The 23,616-nt window shown below is 37.2% G+C and overlaps 1 protein-coding gene across 7 annotated transcripts in view; it reads left to right on the top strand.

Annotated features, from left to right (window-relative positions):
- Nucleotides 1-23,616, top strand: part of KCNIP4 (potassium voltage-gated channel interacting protein 4) — a 385,554-nt gene that overhangs the window by 198,434 nt on the left and 163,504 nt on the right. Inside the window, exon 1 of one of the 7 annotated variants that reach the window (XM_079306871.1) lies at nt 11,220-11,667. The exons of 5 other annotated variants lie outside the window; for them this stretch is intronic. In XM_079306871.1, coding sequence (XP_079162997.1) covers nt 11,568-11,667 — 100 coding nt within the window. In that variant the 5' untranslated portion in view covers nt 11,220-11,567. Of the gene's footprint in view, nt 1-11,219; nt 11,668-23,616 lie in introns of those variants that run through there. One more of the 7 variants, XM_079306866.1, reaches the window with a different exon arrangement.

Genomic DNA, 23,616 nt, shown 5'->3' with positions numbered 1-23,616 from the left:
GCAATGGCATGTTGGGTTACCCATGACACCTTCCCTGTCTGCAGAACATCTCTAATTGTAGGCCTGTCTCGAAAGTTTTCATACTTTGTTAGTTACTGAGTTGTAATATGATAAAAGTTTTGTCCCTTTACTTTTCTTTTTTTTTTTAATGAGAAGTTGTGAAATGCCTAATAGTGATGATTTTGAAAGCCACTAATATTAAGCAACTGTTAAGTACATTAATTAACATATCATTGAAGAGAAGGATCAGCATTATTCTGACATCACAAACTTAATATTCTTAGAACAGACACATAAATATTTAGCTCATTCTCCAAGACTTCACAGACTTTAGTACCTATGATTCATGGCTTAGCAGTTGTAGGGACTATAACATAGTTTTAGAAGTAATTCTGGATTCTTTCTGAATATTTCATCAAATACTTCTTTGGTATTTTCCCTTCATTTAGCAGACAAATTACTCCATCATGTTTACAGAGGTTGGTAGGTGGGTTAAATCTATTGTTAAGCAAAAAAACCTATATCCTGGGCTTTCTTGTTAGAAATGTTTTATACTGTGCTTTCTAGTCTTAGCTAGCATAATGTAACAAAACCTTAGAAGAATACATGGATCTGTGAAAAAAGCCTGTGCTGGAAATTCAGTTTTTCCTATAGTCAAAACCACCATATTATATGACCCTATGTAGAAATGACAGAACTCTTAAAATAGGTCATGCTGGAAAGGCACAGCAAAGATGCTTGCTAGGATGTCATGTATTGAAGATGGTACATGCAACTATAGTAGAGCATAGACAGTAGAACAGAATCCCAGTACTGAATGGGTAGAGCATCACATGCATTTCATACCAATATGTTATTCACTGAGGGATAAATATATATTTCTGTATTTTGATAAATTCAAAGAGGATGCTTGTTTTACTGTACCGGTATTTCTGATCCACCCATGGTTTGGCAATATAGAAAATAGATATTTCACTTTCACAATGAGATGTGAGATGGGAAGAGGTGGCTTGAATGGATACATGGTGACATGGATAAAGAACTGGTCTGAGATCACCCATTTGACACACAACCAGATTGTCACAATACAGTGATCTGTGACTCAACTGCAAGGTAGTCTCTAATGTAGTAACAATTCAGAATAGAACCTGGAAAAAGCAAAATTTCTCCTTGCAATTTGATGTTTGTGCTTCAAATTATTAGTGCTGGGGACAAATGACAACAACAAAAACTTTGTTCAAAAGAGAAAGCTATGGAATTACACCTACTGTTAGTGACTGGAAATGGCAACAGGAAATAGTGCAAGGACAAAAAAGCCAGACAGCATCAAGAAAAATTATACTTAAATGGAAAAGTTCTGCAAGGAATGAAATTAAAATAATGCTCCAAAACCAGAGACCTGAAACTCTGCCAGCAATTAAATACAGTAAGTATACAGGCCATGTCAGGTAGATTTCAAAACAGGCATCAAAAAGTCATGGCTTTAGGTTTGTAACATTCCTAGAGGTAAGACCATGGAAAAAATTCTGAGCCTGGTTCTATTTCTGGAAGGTGGAATACACGCAGTTGGATACTGTGGGGATCCTACTTTCCCTGAGGAGACTGTGTATCCTACATTGTGGAGCAGGTGGAAACAGAAACAAACTCTTGCCATTTTTCTATGGTCTGCCTTCCTCATATGCAGCAAGACTGAAAAGCAGTTGTGGACTCTGCCTCCAGCCATCAGTGTTGCTGCATTGCATTTCTGTGGAAAAGTTCTCTACTGACAAGTACCTCTTCTCCCAAGGGCTTCCTTTGCCAGACCCTGCTGTTTGCTTTGAATACAGAGCCCAGGTTTTCTCTTCTGATGCAAAACACTGCAAATAGGTCAGAGGGATAGTTCTCAGAGGGAAGAAAATCCAAACTGAAGTTACAAAGGAGGAGTGTACAGATAATGCAAAGGGAATATAAGAGGTCTGTTACCTCCAGCCACTACCATGTTGTATGTATATATTTCATTTCACAATTTTCCTGTCCTCTGATAGGCCTATATTCATGAGTGAATCTAATTTACATTCTAAAATGAATTTCTGTGTTGCAGTCTTAAGATGCCATTTCAATTTTGTTTGTCTCCCAGCTTGAAGGAAAAAAAAGCGTTTCAGAATCTCCCTTCTTCCATACTGCCCTTCCTTTACTGCTGTTTAGTTTTAGACTTTACTGGTTTTGCAGGTGATCTCAAAATATTGGTCTAGAAGTTTTTAAATATTTTTGTTTTAACCTATCTAGCACAATTTTAGCATCAGTACTTTTACGAACAGAGAACACAGATGCAGTCTACTTGCTTCAATTGCATTTTTAAATCTTCCATGTGAAGGGAAGCAATCAATTTTGTTTCTTTGTTTTACTCTGATGAATGTTTTAATCACCTGTGGAATTTAATCAGCCTGTGGAAATTAATCCTTTCTCTGTCATGTAAACTGATATACAACTGGATGAAAGATTTTACTGGGCCACCATGAACCTCATGCATCCTCTGATGCCTGTCCTTGAGGTGCTCACCGCCTTGCTACTTGAGCAAGCCCTTTCATGTTTCCAACAGATGAGGACAAAATGTGGGCTCTTTTACTCAGTGGGGGTTGACCATCTATCAAATAACCAATGAGGTGTTCAGAAAGCAAAAGAAATAAATACCTAACTGTAGGGAAGCTTTGTATGTGTCCCACTTGTTTTTTGTTTGTTTTGACAAGCGAGGTGCATTGCATGTCGTATTTCATGTTGTTTTACATTCCTGAACTCCCTGGAACATTCAAAGCTCTCTTCATGACATATTGCTAGTAAATATAAAAACAAAGGAAGTATTACCTGGCCTTTTATAGAAATTCTTGTGAGAGATTAAAATGAAAGAGCAACAGTATCTTGATGCATTTTAAAATTAATATGTAAATACATTTCAGTGTCTTGTTTGTTCTTTGTGTCTCCACTGGGTCTCTCTTTCCTCCAGAAATTTTCACACTGTTTTGGAAGGTTACCAGCTCACACATAAGCACATTCACCTTACAGACTGAAGTGAAGAAGGCTTAAATCAATGCAGCAAATATGAATTTAAAAAAGAGTAGCTTTCAAACAGCACAGAGGACTAAAGAAATGAGGAGTAAAGAACCAATAGAATTATGAATCTGTAATAATACATATTTTTATATGCAAATTACCACTTTATAAAGAAAATTATTCCCTGGAAACCAAACAGTACAACAATGAGGGAGGAAGTGGTGATACAGGCATTTATATTGCATAAAGACAGATGGGGGAAAAATAATTTAAATAACAAGAAGAATTCCCTGCCCAATAATTTAATAATATTTCTGCTGAGTTTAGCAATATTAAAAGTCTACAAGTCATGGTGCTCATTGCACAGAAATCTTCTGTTCATTGAATTAAAAAATGTCAGTGTTTCATGTCTTTCTGGATTGTTGCACTAATGTTCTTCAAATGTGTGTTATAAAAACCACACATGCAACTGAGGTAGTTTGGATTGTCTGCTGAGACTGCTCACCCAAGGGTGTGTTTCTGTATAGCTATTCACCTAAAAAGCCATCCTCACCAGATGGTTTAAAACAATCTTTAATAGTAATGGACCATTGATGAGGTAAAGAATACTATTAAATATAAGGTCAATATAGTTATTTGTAAGGGGTTTGTTGAACATGAGAAAAAATGGTGCAATCCCCCATGATTGTTCAGGCATCCTAACACACCCTTCATGAGTCTCTGTAATAAGATGGCTTAGCATGGCCATCCTCCCAAACCAAAACTCCTAGCAAAATTGAGACTGAACCTAAAAAGAGCTTTGTTTAGCACATGGATTTCTCTGTGTCACATTTATACATGGTAGAGATCTGCAGGAAAGAAATTGAAAGACTATCAAGAAGAAAATTGTTGGGCTCCTTCATACTGCTTCAAGTAGGTAATAGGGAAATTGGAATTGGAAACTGAGTGTATCTGTCAGCTTGCCTTATTTATTTAATATATGTTGGTTGGCATTGTATAACCAGTCTGAAAAACAAACAAACAGAAAGAATGTGTCAGTCTTTTGTTCTGTCATTTGTCTTAATAAAAACTTCTGGGCAAAGTAGGAGTTTGCTCTTTGGACTAATGATACTCTAGGGCTTAAGTTAGGCTGAAGGGTTCTATAGACACTGGCTTCAGATTTCCCTAGCTCGTTGGTTCTGCCTTGTTTTGTGGTTCTCTGAGTTTTTTAAAGCACAACTATGAAAAATGCTGTCTTTCTCCAAACTCTCAAGTTGTTTTCCACGGGCATATGAGGGCTTTCCTGGGACTTTTACTGTTGATTGGCATAAGTCTCTTGTTGTCAGCAGTGAGCTGCTAATGAACCAACAAGGGATTAGGAGGAAAAGTCTGGAGAACATCCACATGCTGCATCAGCTGAATTGGAGGAACTCTTCTGTCAGTCTCTTTATTTTGAGGCTACAGATAAATGTCCTAAACATATTTGTGATAAAGTCAACATAATACAATGTTCACAGCTGAGCCTGCAGAAAGCCTGACAGTTTTCCAATAATCCGTCACAAAAGAAGTAGCAAACCACAGAATGCATTTCTAATTATTAATGATATTTCTAATTATTTATGATGTATATTGTCCCTTTGCTATCTGGATGAAAACTTTACCACTTTGTCTCGCCCTAATTTCTCACTCTCTGTCCATAGCTATGACTTATAAAATGTCAGCATCTACATGCAGTTATAATAATATTTCAAAATATTAAGGGGCTGTATTAAAGCCAGCAACACTTCTTATGAATACAGTCTAATTTATGAATAAGTAAAGCTAAAATGATTTCTTGGGTGGATTAAAAGCTTAATATTCCCTAAAAGTCAACACTGACTAGGCATGGCAGTAGTATGCTAGGACTGGCCTTGAAGGTGACAGTAGATATCTTGCATATGATTAAGTGGATCCATTAGAAATATAAAGGGAAGACTGAAATAGTTGGAGTGGTAAGCAAGAAAGATTAATTTTGTGGCAGTATGCTGAGTGGATAAAGAGGATCAAGAAAGCACTTAACAAAGACAAAAGAGAAGGTCACAATAGCTGAGGAGCAAACCCGTGAAGTCTGCATTAAAGATTTAGTTGCTGGACAGGGAAGAAACACTGAATCTTAGAGCTGTTGCTCTGAAGGCATTAAATAGACACTGAATTGTTAAGCAGAAAGGGAGAAATGAGTAAGAGATGATACCCAGGTTAAAGACTGACATGTCTAGGAATCTTTCAATGAAACCACTTGGGCGATGAGTGTTAACTCACACACTTACACCTTGGCAGAATAACACAATCTCTTAGATATACTGGAGGTGCAGGTCGTGTACCAATAGCCTGGATGAACCATGGTAAAATGAGTTGCTGGAGGCCTGCTACCATTTGTGGTGTCCCACAGCTGTGTGTGGCACTGAGCTCCTTGTGGCCCTGTGTTATTCAGAGAAATTAGATCAAGTATCATAAAGCACTACAGCTTGACATGCTGTGACTATCTCAAAAATCAAAATTTAACTGCCCTCATTAGTTCTTTGCTGTGGAAGATACATAAGAGTTTTACAAATGACAACTGGCAACTCCCCTGTAAGTCTATGTGACTTTGAAAGTCTAGGAATTTTTCCATAGTTTGGAAAATGATCAGTATGTTCCCTCAAGAGCAAACACTTGAAAAATCATTAAGTTTCTTAGGAGAAAATTCCTTGCTAATAAAGAAGTAGCACAAGAAACAGTTGAGCTACAGCTGTGGAATTACAACAGTCAGATATTTTTCATCTTCAGTTTCCACAGAGATCTTTAAAATACAGTTGCCTGACATTTTTAAGGCATTGAAAAATTTTGAATTTTTTTCTTTTTAATGAGGTTTAAGAACTTGCAGCAAAGAGATGGAGTTATCAGAATGGTATGTGATGAGAAAATTTCTGCCTTCTAATAACACTGTTCATGGTCATGGTGTTGTATTTTCCAGAAACACACACTACCAGATTCAGGGAGCCATATTTTCACTGCAAGGAAAAGGATAAACTTGAAACATAATTCCATTTTAAAGGCTCCAGAATACCCACATAAAATTCAGAAGATAATAAAGAATAAGTGATATATTGACAGATTTTGTGCTGCTTCTGACATTCATAGCAACCCAAAACTGGAGCGATGTTATGATATTATTCAGATCTTCAGGTATACTTTTCAACTGGAAATACATCTCTGTTGGCATGTAAGGATGTTTTCTGTCAGTCTTTGAAAAGCCTGCTTATGAGTAATGTTGTGCATATTATTTTCTATTTAAATCAGTTCTGTAAAAGCACTGGATTTATGTACTGCCATCTAACTATGCACCCAGTGGGAAGAGAGAACTTCTGCTTCATGACTATGTCATTCCTTGCCCTGCTCACACCATGGGAGACAATTTTCATGAGATACAACCTCCATGCCAGCCCATGGAGTCATTGCTGCCTGCTGCCATGGGTCTGAACTGCTGGTTTAGGGGCATATCAGTAACTGTGTCTTCCTTTCTTACATGACATAAGCATCATCAAGACTCAATTGTGGCAGGTCCTTGCACTGTGACAGCTGAAAAGCATTGGACACAGTTCAGGATGTAAATTTAGATAAAAGTTGTGAAAAGGTAGAAAAAAGGCAGTATGATATTACATTGCTGTGATCTTTTTTTACTTGTGTTTTATCTGGGAAAACTATGGAAGTCTTAATGGCAAGACTTAATGCCAGTCTGGAAAGTTGCAATGTGTTGGCCCTTATCAGAGTTGACATTGAGAGTGGCTGAATGCATCATGGCATTTTGTCACTTTTTTTCAGATTCATTAAATAATTAATAATAAAAAGTGTTAAATTAAAAGAGAAAAGTTTGTATCTTTTTTCTGGTTTTCTCAGTGATTTGATGAGCTGGAAGATTTACTAGGTTTTATTTATTTAATATTTTAAAATGTCTTAGTTCATTCTCTTAATTTATATTGCTAGTAGTAAATTTAAGAGTGAGAAAAAGGGAGAGGACAGTGTAATAACAGCTAGCTGCTAAGATAATAAAGTATTTGAATTTATGATACATTCAGATTTTCTGGCCCATTTTCTTTTTTGGAAAGAAAGAGTGGTATTTCCCCTTTTAAGATTAAAAAACTATGAACTTCTGTTAAATATCTACATGGAATACATATTCTAATGATTTTACTGGATGTTGAAATATTTATTCAAAGCTGTTCTTATTAAATATGGGCAAAAATATTATTAATCTTCATAATAAAGCAATCATTAGATTTCTATGGCTTTACATCACGATTTTTACCATTAAAAGAAAGTATTAAGATTTTCCTGATCAAAATCAAGAAATTGTATCTTCTATTAGAGGTTTTGTTCTTAGACTTTATATGTGGCATGGAATTCCACTGGTATTATTCCATATAATTTCTCTTGCAGTGCATTGACTTCTGCACCCAGCTCTGCCAATTAACTCTATCATTAACTTTCCCCTACTAATAAGAGCCTCTCCCAAATCTGGTATTGCACTTGTGCAGCCCCCATTGCTTTATCCAAAGCCATCAAGTTTATCTCTGATCACTAATCTTTTATGTTTTTAACAAAATACAATGGATTTTCATTTCTGCAGACCACGTTCCCATAACCTGTTTTGACAGGTGGTAGGGATTACCAGAGGTTAGTGATTGTCCTCTTGGAAGCCGTGATGAAAATCTGGGAGTGGCTTACCAGCATCCAAATGAACATAACAGTATAAGAAAATGAAGTGTAAAGAAATACAGCCATTACTGGGACTCCAACTGTAGATCAACTCATCACTTTTCAGTATAAATGGATTAGGTCTTTTTTTAACATTAACATTTCTTGATATATAGCATTAAGCAATAGCAGTTAAGATTAATGGTATCAAGGATCTTAGCCATAATAAAGTAAATGGAGTCATTGTTTTGTGGTTTATAGCTCCATCACAAGATGAGAAGTAACCATTTAGATATGTTCCTAGCTGAAAATACAACCAGTGACTTCAATTTAATATATTCACTCTCACAGTAAAATATAATGCTGCAAAATGCTTTGATGAAAAGGAGACAGTATTTATAATACTTTAAGACTGAAACCTTTAATTTGCAGTTACATATAAGAAAAACAAGCCTTCGTGCTCTTGTGTATAAAGTACCTATATAGTGTGTAATTTATTATTTAATATCTTTCCTCCCATTCTTATTTCCTGCATTCCTACTCGTACACTTTTTTAAAGCTTACTTCTGCAATATATTAAGGCTCCTGTAGTTAGGCAAGAGAAAAAAAAGGGTGCCAATACTTTCAATTGTTAGCTTCATTCTTCCTGTCATGTTTGACAGAACTGTAAAGATAAATGAAAATCACTTTTTTTTTTTTGTCTTTATGGAAAGCAAAAAATAGAACAACACGCCACATCACTGGTTTTTGGCAAGGTGCTTGGAGAGAGAAATAATGTCAAGCAGTTTGTAACCCTACCTGTCAATGAGTCAGGTCCATTTTTAAGTAGGTGAGGTGAAGATCAGAGATAGCTCTGTGCTTTTTGTGTTCCTACAGGAGAGGCATTGTAAGGTTTAATAAAAAACTTCTGTTTTTCTCAAAAGCAATGACTTAATGAGTGAAGGTGTATTAAACTGCATATTAGATTACCTACAGTTATATTAAAAAGGAGGGGAAAAAAGGCATTATCATGGCTGGTTCACAGCACTTGAGAAACACAAGTTTAGTCAAAACTTTCTTGCATAAACCTTGCCTTCCCTTAAGATCATCATTCTTACTGTGCTTTGGCATGTACCTATAAAACTGTAACCATCATAACTAATTCTTCACTTCTGCATTTCTCTGCTGTGTCTTGGAAGAAGAGTCACAATTAGCCATAGGTTCAGCACACCTGCACCTCTGGGAAATACTGTTCAGTTTGCTGATCCTTGAGAAGGCAGATCCCTGACACGTGTGTTTGTCTAGTCACTGCCAGCCATGGGGTTCCAGTTTGGCAGCTTTGCCACCACAAGCTCTGCTTTCCACGTTTTTGCTTTCAGCCCTGAGTAAGTGTAACTGTTATGAAAATACCTTTTAAAAAGTAGTTTTAAAAGTGTTTTCCTCTTTAAAATTTCAGCAGACCAATATTACTGAAAGCTATTAATTAAAAGGAGTGTGTTCTTTCAGGTGATGATGTTGCATGTACCTAAACATAACTTTTGGGTAAAGGCATACAAGATTGCACATGTTATGTTCCTGATGCTGATAAATTAGTCTATTTTAGTTCCACATTGAAGGAAAACTGGACCTACTTCTCTTACAGCTATTGATAAAATGGCTTAAAGGGAGAAGAGATTTAGCCTTGTTTGGAACAAAGATTGAATGAAAAAAAAAAATAACATAAGGAGAAAGTTTGCAGCAAATAAAAGCAAAGAGAAAAGCTGCCTGAAGAGCTGAAATGAATTCAATATTTAGGATGGAAAGTTGAAACATAGATTTTTCTGACAGAAAAAGTTTAAGCAGCTTCAGGGAGCCAAATCCTGAGTAAAAGTCATAGAATAGTGATGTGTGAACATTAGGCTGTGAGGCTTTATCTATCCACTGTACAAAAAAAGGTACCTATACTCTATCTGTTAGTGCCATTACTCTCAGTTCATTCCAATGTTTTCAGTAATGACAACACCCATTATAATGCAAGTATACCTGGGGGACTTAGAAGTTGATGCTAGTTCTCTCATAACACAATGAAATTTTTTTTTAATCTTATCTAAGGAGAGAAAGAAAACTGAGCCCTTGGCAGTAATTGATTTCAACCATGAGGGGGACAGTGCTCTACCAGACAGGAATAAATTTGTTGCAATTGTTCCCCTGCTCATTTCTTGCTGCAATAGAGGTGCTGTTTTGCTATTGTAAATTTCCTCTTAGATGCTAAACTTTCAAGGGATTTAAAGAGTAAATCCTTAACCATGAATACACTGCATGTGACAATGCCAGTACTGCAGATTGTTGCAAATAGGCCAGTGGCTGTTAATGGTATAAAATACCAGTTCAGTCCTGTGGTCACTATTCCTGTATTTCACTGTTAATGATTTCCATGGAAAGCACTTTGTTTAGAAAACATTACTGAAGTGAGCAACAATTTTAAAAAAGTTTGTTTCTCCTTTTTCTTGCCGATGCCTGGAAGTGCTCACAGCCAGGCTGGAAGGAGCTTTGAACAATCTGGCCTGGTGGTGTTTCCTTGCCTGTGGTCCTAAGGTCCCATCCAAAACAAACCATTCTATGGTTTAGACTATGATTCTTTATCTGTCTTTTCAATTTTTGTTTTCTAAATCAGCCCTCAGAATAAGCCTTAAAGAATCTGAGTCAGTTTTTTTTTTGGTTTTTTTTTTGTTTGGTTGGTTTTTTTTTTTTTTTTTTAATAATTAGAACTCCCCCCAACAACAACAACAAAAGGATTCCTAGTTTGCTGTTACATCCACAATGTTGTGTATTACTTTGCCACACGCAACAAGTGGAATGTCATCGTTCCGAGGCGGCTGTTTTACCGGAGGAACTACCGGAGAACTTGGCAAGTGCCCCACCGCACATTTCGGCTGGGGCCGGCCACAGCAGGGCGCGGTGAGGGACCCGCTGCTGCCGGTCCCGGTGAGGGGACTGATGCCGCTATTGCGGTCCCGGTGAGGGGTCCCGCTGCTGCCGGTCCCGGTGAGGGGACTGGTGCCGCTATTGCGGTCCCGGTGAGGGGATTGGTGTCGCGGCTGCCGGTCCTGGTGAGGGGTCCCGCTGCTGCCGGTCCCGGTGAGGGGTCCCGGTGCCGCTGGTGCCGGTCCCGGTGAGGGGTCCCGCTGCTGCCGGTCCCGGTGAGGGGTCCCGGTGCCGCTGGTGCCGGTCCCGGTGAGGCACCCGCTGCTGCCGGTCCCGGTGAGGGGTCCCGGTGCCGCTGGTGCCGGTCCCGGTGAGGGGTCCCGCTGCTGCCGGTCCCGGATGAGGGGTCCCGGTGCCGCTGGTGCCGGTCCCGGTGAGGGGACTGGTGCCGCTATTGCGGTCCCGGTGAGGGGTCCCGGTGCCGCTGCTGCCGGTCCCGGTGAGGGACCCGCGGGTGCCGGTCCCGCCCCTCGCCGGGCCGGTGTCACCCCGAGCCCGCTCCGGGGGCTGGCCCCGCTCCCCGCGTTGCCGCGGCAACGGCTCCGCGCGGCTCCGCCGCCAGCCCGGGAGCGCTGCCCCCGCCGGGACGAGCCGCCCGCAGCGCTGGCCTCGCCCGGGCCCTTTCCCGGGCGATCCCGGGGGTGTCCCGCCGGCCGGCCCGCTGCCCGCATGGCTGCGCCGAGCCGGGCAGCGCCCAGCCGGGCAGCGCCGGCAGGCCGGAGCCGATCCGCCCGCCTCTCCTGGCCGCTGCTGGGGTAGCCGGGATGTGCTCCGAGCCGCTCCCCTCCCACTCGCCCCCTTCCCTCGCAGGAGCCTTCCGCGCCTAGTTCAATGGCTTTGCAAAGAAAGCCAGGCAGAAGAGCACTTTCCTCAGTGGCGGTGGTCAGACCATGACCTAACTCACCATGAACTTGGAAGGGCTTGAAATGATAGCGGTGTTGATCGTGATTGTGCTTTTTGTAAAAGTGTTGGAACAGTTTGGGCTGATTGAAGCAGGTTTAGAAGGTAAGGGAGTGCTTTTCAGTGGCTCGTCATTTTTCTGTTCTGGTTATTCTCTTGCAGCGAGGCAGGAGCATCTATAAACCGGATTTAAGGCACTACCCGAATCACCTCGAGAGCGACGTGCCTGTCTGTTGTGGGTGTTGGTTGTGGTGCTTTGATTTTGCAGGAAAAATAAACCTGCATCCAGAAAACTGCCAGTATGAACTTAGGTGTTAAAGTCTGAATCTCTTATTCCTGTTTTAAATCTGCATTTAAAGTAGTGGAGGATAAAAGCTGATTTTTAGGATGATTACAGGCAATCATATTGCCTTCAAATTGTCTTGCAATCAAAATTGTTTTGTAATGTTTTCATGTTAACATCATCTCTACTAGAATTGTTATAAGATCCAATATATATCCTTTATAGTATTTAAAAACCTGTTGAATATTTAATTTACCGTTGACATTTTAAGCTGTGCTTGAGGAAGAACTACAATACTCAGATTTAAACTAAGCAACTTGATCATTAACTAAGGGCAATCAAGTACAAATTTTATTGCTTGATGCTTTGCTTTTCTTAGATCCCCTCCTCTGTTAGCAATATCGTTTCTTTATAAAGCCGTAAAAATTAAAAACAAGAAAATTACTTTATTTTAAATGTGCCTTTTAGATGTGGAATAGTAGAATATTGATTATTTTTACCTTATTTCTAAGAAAGATGTTATTCTTACCATATGAAGAGTTAGACAAAAAACACTGCTTGCAGCATGGTCGATAATGTAATGACAATGATTGCATCCCAGTGTTTTATTAGATTACAGAAGAGGTCCATTTCTCAAATATTGAAGGAATATTGTATTCTCAAATCTTCCTGTAAGCTGGCATTTGAATACAGTATACACACTTACACCTGTGAAAAGGAGAACTTTGTTGACTAATTATCGTTTCATGTGTTAACCATAAGAAAAATTACGGTTAAGCAAAATTTTCTCCTATGAAAATATCTAAAGTAGTCCTGTTTATGTAACTCTTTCAAGAAACGCAGTCTTCCTTGCAAGTGATTTTAAATAAGGAAGTTACTCAGCTAGTACTCTGTCTGTGTTGCTGTCTTGTGTGGACTTGTTATAATATTGCTACAGAGTCTTAAAGCCCTTCAGAGATCAAGTGAATTTTTATAAAGATTTTATGTTTGTGTTAGATTACATTGTATCAACTTTAAATGACAACAGAGAGATTCTCCTATTTTCTTTTTGTTCTATATTTAGTTTTAAATAGAAATATCAATTAACATGATAAATGTTATCAAAAAAGCTATTTCCAGCACTAGAGGCTGCAAAGATTGGGGGAAAAAAAAATTATATTTTAGGTTGTTTATCATGCTTGGGTGTGCTCTGTCGAGTCTGATTGCCACATCTGTTTGGGTTCCCTGGTAAAATACATGATTTGATTGCTGTCTGTACTTGTTGCTATGGTTGAAGAAGCTGATAATGGAAAGACAATTCAAAATATAGTGTAGATGTCTGTAAATGATTGTATTATTTCTGTAAGAAATGAGTGTCTTGTGCAGCTGCCTGTTTTTCCTCACTGATCAAAAGTCTGGCAGTCTGTGTGCACAGAGTCCTGAAGTTTCTTCTTACTAGTGCAGAACAGGTTTCCAGCATGCCAGCTAGAGGAAACCACAGGAGGACATATGTGCCCCATTCCTCTTGATGTTCTACTTCTGTGAATGGCATTAAAGGCATGTTACATGAGAATCAAGTACCTGTATAAATAATGGTGTGTGTTAATGGGCCTTAGCTAAATTTCACAGGCTGAAGAATTTTTTTTCTTCTGTGCAGATTTCTGCACCATTTTTTCCTTAAACTTGTGATTTAGAGATCTGAACTGATTACAATAGGGGAAAAAAAAAAGGCTTTTACACTTTATTACTAGAGAACTGAAAAAACTGTCAATATGTTAATAAGTATCAAGGCTATTCATATTCACTCTTGAATGAAAACTACATGCATTATAGAATTATGCAAATGTTAGAGAAGTTTTTAAGCAGAATGTTAAAGAAAAGGAAATTTTTCAAATACAGCCAGATTGTTAATGTGCTTTTCTGGAAATTGGTGAGGAAGTTGCTCTCAGATTTCTGAAAATGTTGGGTTTTATAAGGACGTTTGTAGTTTTTTGGGTCTGGGTAGCTTATATCCCTTCTTTCTTTTTCACAAAGGTGAATATGTCCTAACAAAACCTTTCTATTTCTTTCCCACAGTTTAATAGTTTACAGTATATAAAACACATCCTATACCTAGATCAGAGTCAGTAATAATCTCTAACAGTGCATGCAATGCATGATACTAAAAGTCATCGAGAAGCTCTGGTGGAGACTGAGGTTTCAGAATCTTATTGTGTCCCTATCATGGTAAAAAAAGCCTGAAGATATCTTACACTGGATTGTCATCATTCTGAACTTCGTGAAACACCACATTAATCTGGAAGAATCAGGTGCAATGATGTAAATCAAGAGCACTCTGTTCAGTGCCATAATAGCTACCATTAGTGTAAGAAATATTCTGCTTTCTTCAGACTCTTTAATGCAAATTATGTGTATGATAATAATAGTATGCAATTATTTTCATTCTTTTTGAAAGCAATAAAGTATTTCAGAGTAAACATTTTATATACTTGCTTATACTTACCGTGCACTCACTCAGATAACAATATGCTTTCTGTGGTTTTGTCCAATTGCCTTCAAATGCTGAGTGATTCTGTTGTAAGAAAGTATTTTCAAATAGATGTTTTTAATATTGTATGACAGCTCTGAAAGTGATAAGTATCAGAATAGATTTATACACTGTAGTAGGTTGTGGGTTTCAGAGACTTTATCTCTCAGTTAAATATTATTTTATGATGTATTGCACTCACTTAGACTGCAGTATGCTTTCTGTGGTTTTGCCCAGTTGCCTTTAACTGCTGAGTGGTTTTACTGTTGTTATAAAAGTATTTTCAAATAGATGTTTTTAATATTGTATGACAGCTCCTAAAATGATGGGTAGCAGAATAGGTTTATTAGCTTTCATGGGTTGTGGATTGCACAAGCTTTGTCCCTAGGTTAAATGTTTAACTCTTCCTGAATTGGGGTGTGTCCTCCTTGCTAAACTTTACTGGTTTTAAAAACAGTAATTTATTAGGTGTAAAGAGTAATGGATTGATACCTAGTCAGGAAAGTTTGTGTCTCTCTATCAATTTAAAATGATTTCTTCTTGTAAGGCAAGTTTTTTTCTGAATTCATTCTTAAGTAAAATGAGATACAAGAACTGAGTAGCTGTATGTGCAAGAGGTTGCCATCTTGATATCCATACTCAGGATATTGATTTATAGGATTTCAGTATATTTCTAGTACTTTTCTGTAAAGTACTTTATGATCTTCATATATTAGGAACATACAAACTTGAAGAACAAATGGAGGAGATTTTCTTAGGGCATATCTTCCTTGTATGTCAGTTTTTCTGCGTGAAGTGTTGGATACAGAGAAGTTGAAGCATCGTGAAATCAGCCCATCCCTGTTAAAATTCCTTTGTCCTAAAGTTACTTAGGAAACCTGGATTCCTTTTCAAAAGCTAAACACTTATTAATTAAATAAGCAGGAAAATAGACCCCTCTTCATCAAGGTATATATTGAAACCTTCACCATTAGTAATAAGGTTCAGAGAAGAAATCTGAATTATGTGACTGATAAAAAATATTTAAATAGGAATGCCTTGATTTTTAGGAAAAGCTCTTATAGCAGTTAGAACATCTAATAGAAAAAATGACATGGAAGTAGCTTTATATATTGCTGTAAAATGTGGGTTCCTATCTCTATTATTGGTATCTATCTAAAATCCTTGTTTAGGAGTCCCGAGAATGGCAGCAGTAGAACTTCACAGCTAAAATTGTAATAATCGAGCTATATTACTGAAACATTTGATTCTTCCAAAATTTTAAAGCAATTTCTAATCCCATTTTACTAATCTTAGCTATTAAATACTTCACATTCATCAGCTAAAAAAAAAGTGCAAAACCACAGACACAAAGGTCGTTGCTTGTGAAATTTACAATTTTTGTCAAGGACTGGATATGACTGGAAACAAAGTGTGAGTTACTTGTTGCTCTGAAACTACAGCAGCCTCTGGAGCTGTTCTGCCCTCTAGGCTATGGTCTGCTGGGAATGTCAGCATTTCCACAGTGCTGTCCCTCCTCACAGTGTTCTTCGTGGATGGCCAAGGAGTAATACCTCAGAATCTCAGAGTGGTTGGGTTGGAAGGGGCCTCTGGGGAATCATCCTGCTAAAGCAGGTTCACATAGAGCAAGTTGCATGGGGTCAATCCCGGCAGGCTTTGACCGCTTCCTGTGGAGGAGGCTCCATGAACTCTCTGAGCAGCTTGCTGAAGCACTCTGTCAAGCTTTTCCTTCATACTCATTTCAGAAGATTCATAATGACTACCATTTCATCCACCAAATAGCGTGTAATAAACATAGGGGCTTTGATGTCATTTTTCTTTTCTTAAATCTATCTGGATGTCAAAGAGAGTTATACATAGAATTTTGAAGTGTGGAAGCAAACCTGGACCAATATGTGAAATGATTAGGCAGAGCTGACAGTGGGCAAAAGACAAAAATATGATAGAAATTTTAATGCTGATAATTTCAGGCATTCCTTAGAAGTAATTTGTTTGATTAAGTCTTCATAAATTACAAGATAAATTGAATCAAAACATCTATTGAAATGACACCTCATATGCGGATAAGTGGGGAGTAGATAGAAATCTTTAACACAGAACTCCAGTGAATTTTTGCTTGATTAAATATGTAGCTCAAACAGCACTAGCAAGTCATTTGTAGACAGCAGCATGTACTGTAGTTTACATGGAATTGTGTGCATGTGAACATCTGACCAGGTTGTGCATCCTGCATGATTGGTCAGCAAGCCACTACTGGCCAGAATGAATAAAAGAAAAGCTCTTCCCTTTTTTCATACTAGAAGCTCGAACTTGTGGATACAGTCTTAGAAAAAACAGAAACAGTCAGTTAAGAGAAGCAACTTGCTAGCCATGAGAGTTTGTAATAGGTGCCTTTCAGCTGTTAGATGCCTGCTTTAAACATTTTGTCATCTCTGAGTCATCTTCTGAAGGCTGGTTCATCGTTGCTGAAAAGCCTGGTGTTCCCAGGTCAGTGCCTGCTGGAGTGTTTTTTCTCTGCACTTACTGTCACACTCACTAATAATGTGTGTGTCTAGTGCTTTACATCTACAGAGACAGAAGTTGATAAATACTGTAATTGAAAGGATGCCAAAGAAATAGACAGAATCCTACACTCTGAGTCATCAATACAATGTTTTTTTGCATATTTAGTTTATATTAATGTAAATATATAATATATAAATATATAATATACATATATATAATGGATTAATAATTCATTTTCTATGCAAGTTGAATATGTGTCAATTCATTTGGTTATTTCCCTTTTTTCCATATGTTCACTCTTACTCTCATGTTTATAAGTAACATATATACTATACCGCGGAAGAAAAGAGAGTTTTTTAACTAAAGCTTCTCTCTCTACTGCAGGGTTGCAACATTTTGACTATCTAATGCAGTTTCCTACAGAATTCCTATTTTTTTTTATTATGTGGTTCTGACTGATCTTGCCTTCATTCACCTTGGCTCAAAATATTCCTCAGCTTTAGAATGTCAGTCAAATAATTATACATCTTCTTAAATTTTAGAGAAGTTATTGTGCTTTGGCCATTGTTATTTTGTCTATTGTTTTTTATAGGAAAGTTCTTCCTTTAGTTATCTGACCTATTTCTCTGGTGATAAATTGTTCTGCACCTGGTAGAAAGTTCAGTTTAGCCAGACTGAATGCTGCCTAGGTCTAATGAGGCAGATTATTTAATCTGACACGACAATTCTGTTTTTCCTTTCTGCAGTCATTTTTCCCAGTGGTATCTCTAGAGATATGTGGTTCTCCAGGCACATTTTCTTTATTGGATCAATAGTCAAAAAATATACTTCTGTAAACAGACAAAATTTCAATCCAAAGTGGACTACAAGAGCTATTTTCTATTGTTTATGATGTGAGATAATGAAAGGTAAGGAGTGTAGATCAGGTAAATATATATTTATTAATCAGATATTTATTTATCTAGCTATATCAGTGAGTTATTGTAGGGAATACTGTCTACTTTTACACAAAAGAAATGTGATTATTAGTTTAACTCTCATTACTAATACCAAATTATAGTACAGAAAATATACCCAACATCTGAAATAGAAAAGAAAAAGTGTTGCCAGAGAAATGAATTGTTGAAAACATTAAGGAACATATTTCTATTGGACATAGGCATGATGATATTATAACACATGAGTAACACTCACCAGCTGCTGTAGGTACATCAGAACAGACTTTAGTACATTCACAATTTGATCTATTCTTTTAGTACTAGAAGCTCATACTCAGCACATTTTTCTAACAGCGTCTCTGCAAACTGAAGGGGTGTCTCTAGATAGCCAGAAAAGACAGTTTCTGCTGGTGGAAAAAAGTAATCTATATATACAGCCACTTCTTGCCTGTGTCTGAGGAACTTCCAGTAACAACAGAACCAAGGTACTGCCTGGATAAGTTTCTCTGATGGTGATATCCCATTCTTAACAGCTGCACCTAAAATGTAGATAGACATTTATCTTGTTTAGTGAACCTGATATTTCTGGAAAGCCAGAATTTCTGCAGATAATCCATAATATTCAAAAGCAGTGAGTATTATACCCCTTTGAGAATAAAACCATATTCTTCTCTATAGGAGGATGTAGCCTGCCCTCTTGGAAAGTAATCTATCATCTCAGTAAACTCCTTGACTCTTTTTTCATTAGAAAGAACTTTGGTTTTTTTCCACACTGAGTCAAATTTTATTTAGCCTGAGGATATACATGTTAAATTTTGAAATTATATTAATATGCCATCTGAGTTACCTCCTTTGAAGTCTGAGATTTAAATTTATGTTTTCAAGACAGTGGGAGTACCTGTACCTTCAAATACCAGGTTTCCCACTGAGCACCTAGTAAGATACCACAGATAGGAGGTCCATCAGAGGCCTGCCTTACTTCATTTGTAACCTGCAGCTAATGACAAAAGGAATTATACACAGTCTTAGTTTTCTAATTTTTTAATACATTCAGACAAAAATGACTATGTTCATTAGGTGTATTGATTCACCTCAATCTACATTGCATTCGTTTCCCTCTTACTCATCACAGAGCTCAGAGTTCACAATCTGGCCAATTTTATGGCTAGATAAGTAGTCTGAGATGAATTAGGTTAGCAAAGAGAAGTAATTATTCTCAGGAGTAAAGGCATGTAATGGAAGGCAGAATAGGATGCTGAAATTGTTTTGCAGGTTGACAATTGAGATACGACAAAATGTAGTTCACTCACAATCAAAATAGATTTAATAATTCAGCAATAATAAAGAAGTCATTAAGAAAGGAAAGTATTCTCAATCAACTCGATTGCTGACCCATTCAATGAGAACATGGCTCACCTTTGAGTCATTATTGTAAAAATACTCATAATCTGTTAAAAGTTATACTTTAAATGCTACTGTTTTTTCTGTTTGCCTCCTTACTAAAACCTTACAGGACTGTTACAAAAAGCTCACTTTGTGATTGCTAGAATTTTTGGATTGAGCCAAAAATTGATAGACTCAAAACATTCCTGTTTAAAAGGTAAATCTCACTGTAAAAACCCAAGCTAAATATTTATCAAAATATCTTTTGCAGAGTAACTTAATCTGTGTTTAGGAACTTGACTTTTTTTTTCTTTCAGAAACTAAATAAAGCTACTTTAACACTTGTATCATTGGTTTTCTAGATTTGAAATAAGTTTTTGAACTTTTCTGAACCTTTTTCATTTTTTAATAATCTTTTTTGGGGAATTGATATTCAGACTGGGCTAAGGACTCAGAATTGATCTCTGACAGATCAGAGGTAAGACAGTATCTCTGCCTTGCCCATACTTCGTATCTTACCATTAATAGAGCTGATCAATAATTAGCTCATTTTATACTTTTTTGTAAAATAGAGATATTCATATCACATCAATGATTCTACACAGAAATAAAGATATGGGGAAAAGTATTTGCTCTTTTATTGTTTTTATTTTGGTGGGATTTTCTTGTGGGGTTTGTGGTTTTTTGTGTTGCTTTGGTTTGGTTTAGTTTTTTTGTTTGTTTTCTTTTTGTTTTGTTTAGTTTAGTTTTGTTTTAAGAGAAGCACATTAGAAAATCTTTGGCAGGTTTTCCTTTTCATTTGAAATAACCATACTAAAGATGGAACCTTTTGTTGTGAGGTCTGATATGGATTAATACCAGTGCACTCTCTGCTGTAGTTTTGTTCATCTTAAATTTGCCTACTATAAAAAAAAAAAAAAACATGTTGAATTACGCTTCAGAAATGTTCCATTTGGTTTGGGATTATCAAACAAATATTTAGAAAAAAATATCTGTAGTTAGTTACCTTTATGAATATAGGTGAGTATAAAGATGTACACTGTTTTTTCATTTTTGGAATATCCCACTTTCTCTCTTTTATCTTGTTGTGGTTTTTTTTTTGTTGTTTTTTGTTTTTTTTTTCCCTTCTTAAAGATGCAGTAATCTGGGCATTTTCCTTCTGGCTATAAACCTACAGAATCATAACTCTTAATTTTTAAGAAAGATTTAGCAGTCAGGAAAAATAATCAAATGTAACTTTCAATCACAGATTTTATTTTCTAAATCTCAGTAGTTAGTATTTATTGAAGTGGTAAAGTACCAATTCAGTATGGGTATATTTTCTATATTCACTAACACTTTTGGACATCTCTTATTCTGTGCATCCACAGAATAAGAAAGTTTAGGACTGGTTCAACACTGTCAGTATCACTATTTGGATTAAAGCAAATTTTTTTTTTTCTTGTGGAAGGATTTTCTATTAGAATTGCAGAATAATAATGAAACTCTTTAGTTATTTTTGTAGTTAGTATTTTCCATTGTTTAAAATGGTCTCAGTAACCAAGTAGATGGTTATTTAGACCCAGTTGAAGGTGATTAGAGTATTGACCTCAGCCTGTTTCTTGAAAGTGAGCTGTAATTGGCAAGTAATTCAAGTCCTTGAGCAGTGCCCTTGCTGGGAAGATAAAAGGTGAAAAGCATCCCCATTCATCCATCAGATAGTTTGTCAGTTCCAGGCCTTTTCTCAAATAATCACTGAAGGGAATGATTACCACGCTCCAAGTCAACCAGCTGACCTGCTTTGGACTCATATATTTTTCAGCAGCAGACATGGCTGTGAGTAGCCATCCTGGTGAATGGCACAGTTCAACAGGTAGTGAATCAATCTCATCTGTGTTTTGTAATGCCATACTTTTAAGGACAGATCACTGTCACTGAGTCCTTGTGCTCATGGAAGCACTGTATCTCTTTTTTAGTCCTTTGACATCGTGCTTTGAGGTTAAGGAAAGTGTGTGCAATATGCTTCAGAAATGAAAGTGTATACTTTGGTATTTCTCCACACTGTGCTAGTTCTCTCTGGGGAAGATTCCCTAACCAGGAAGTCATTAATATTCCTGATAAGGAACCAAGAGGAAGGACACTGCAAGAGGAAGCAGACATTTACAGTAGACACTCTCAGGTGTCAAACAGCATCCATCTTGACCCTAAAGAGGACCAATATTTTATTTACACTATTTATTTTTATTAACTGATAATTAATGGTTCATTTATTCAAGAATGATTTTTTTTTTAATAGATGAACTTATTTTCTAACATACAACATATGTTGTAATGTATGTTTAGGAAATATGTTGCAATATAAGTTTAGAAAATTCCTTTATTTTAGGATGTGTCTGATCATTTGAGTCTTCCATGTCACTCATCAATATCCTGGTAGTGGGACTCAGATGGGAACAGTTAACAGTTTCCTAGTGAAGGGCAAAGGAATTATCTATATTAGTATTAGTATAGTATTACAACTCAGATTGCTTCATGAACTCTCCAACTGCTAAGTGCCATCTTTCTTGGGACAGCTTTCAAATGCTGAAAGATCCTAAAACATTGAGGGATATTAGGATGGTAATGGCTTAGCTAGTTTTATAGAATCATAGAAACATAAGGTTGGAAAAGACCCCCAAGATTGTTGAGTTCAGTCTGACTGAATGCCAACCAATCAACTAAACCATAGTATTAAATGCCTCACCTAGTTGTTGTTTGAACACTTCCAGGGATGATGACTCCACCACTTCCCTGGGCAGCCTGTTCCAATCCTTGACAATCCTTTCAGTGAAGAAATTCTTTCTTATGACATTGTACTGCAGCATATTCCAAGGTTATGTTATATACCCTGCAGTGAATTTGTGTCCTGACAATCATTTCAAAGACGATGGAAGGTTACTTAGCAGCAAATGGAAGGCACATGTAAGCAAGTGAAAAGTTTTTATTCCTCAAATATATGAAGTTGCAATTGAGCTTCAGCTGGAGATCTCCCAAGGTGTAACGAGCAGATGGATTTAGGGACACAGTTTACTAAATTGCTGTCCAGTATTTATCCATTAGCCTATATCTGCCTCTTTAATGTGGCAAAGACATTAGGAATATAGATAATAACATTCATAATCCATTTGGGAATACTCTTACCTACATCCCAAATAGTTGCATTTAGTGTGATAGCTTTATAAAATTACTGCTCAGGAGCAACTAAGTAACTTGGATGTGAGATACGCCTTTGCAAATTCCAGTCTCCTCTGAGCCTCCTTTGTGCTGTATTATTTACTGCATTATATGTTGTTTTGGTTTTATTTTTTGTTTAGATCCATGAGTATTGACGTTTTCCCCATGTTTTCCATTGAAATCCAAGCTCTACAGTATAAATCTTGATGGACTTTACCTTACATCACACCTGTACTGGCTACTCAGTTTAAACAACACTTGTGTGACATGACTTACCAGTTTTCAAATCCCACAGTCCTCAATTCAACTCACATTGGCTGCAGCCTTTTGCAACACCGGATGTGGCTCAAGCAGAAATAATTTTCTAATACAGGGTTTAATTAGTTTTATTCTGAGATGACCTCAAATGCTTTTATCTGCTGTACATTTGCAGCCACAGTCTCATGAATATGATCGTCGGACATCTCAGAGAGGTATTGGTCTTTTTTGTTGATTCAGCTTCTGTTTACCTCTAATATTTATTTTGGGCAATGATTGCCAAGAATTTGGCAGTAAGTGCTTAGTAACAGGACTATAGCCCACAGTTTTATCGTCTGTGAGCAACTGTCTGTAGAACACAGCTGGTGATGGAGTGCATAGGCAGAACAGGTTTCCTTTTCACAGTCTGTGTGTCAGATTCAGCTGGAAAAAAAGCAAAATTTCAAAGCCACGCCAAGCAAATATTAAGAAGGAGAGACTGAACTCAGTTGGGCTTTCAATGAGCAGAACAGTTATATGCAAAACTAATATTTGTGTCACTCTGAAGAACCCCCTTGCCTGGGAGCCTGTCTCTGGCAATGATGTACAGAGCTCAGAGAAGTGGTGTGTGCTAGCCTTACTAATTCTCCAGGCTTGCCTTAGGTGTTGGTGCTACATTTGCTGCCTTCCATTTTTCTGGCGTAAGAAACATGCTATAGACAGCATAGGTTTTCTAATATCATACTAGAGTTCCCACTACAACATCAACTAAAGGGATATAATCCTGCTTGCTATAATCTGTTACAATTCAGTTGTTTTATTGTTACAGTGCCTTTTTTACTGATGTGCCATCTGAATTCAGACTCTGCTTTCCTTGAATATGCAATCTCCGACTCATATTTTTTGAGTAGCTAGTTCAGTATAGGATATTTTTAGACTTCTTTGATTCTGAATTTTGTAGCTGTTTGTAATTCTGTTCTGTTTAAAATGTTCTGTGTGTCCTTTTCCAT

Source organism: Erithacus rubecula (genome assembly GCF_903797595.1).
Source record: "Erithacus rubecula genome assembly, chromosome: 5".
Classification (NCBI taxonomy): Eukaryota; Metazoa; Chordata; class Aves; order Passeriformes; family Muscicapidae; genus Erithacus; species Erithacus rubecula.
Note: the sequence above shows the minus strand (reverse complement) of the source record. Positions and strands in the feature narration are given on the sequence as shown.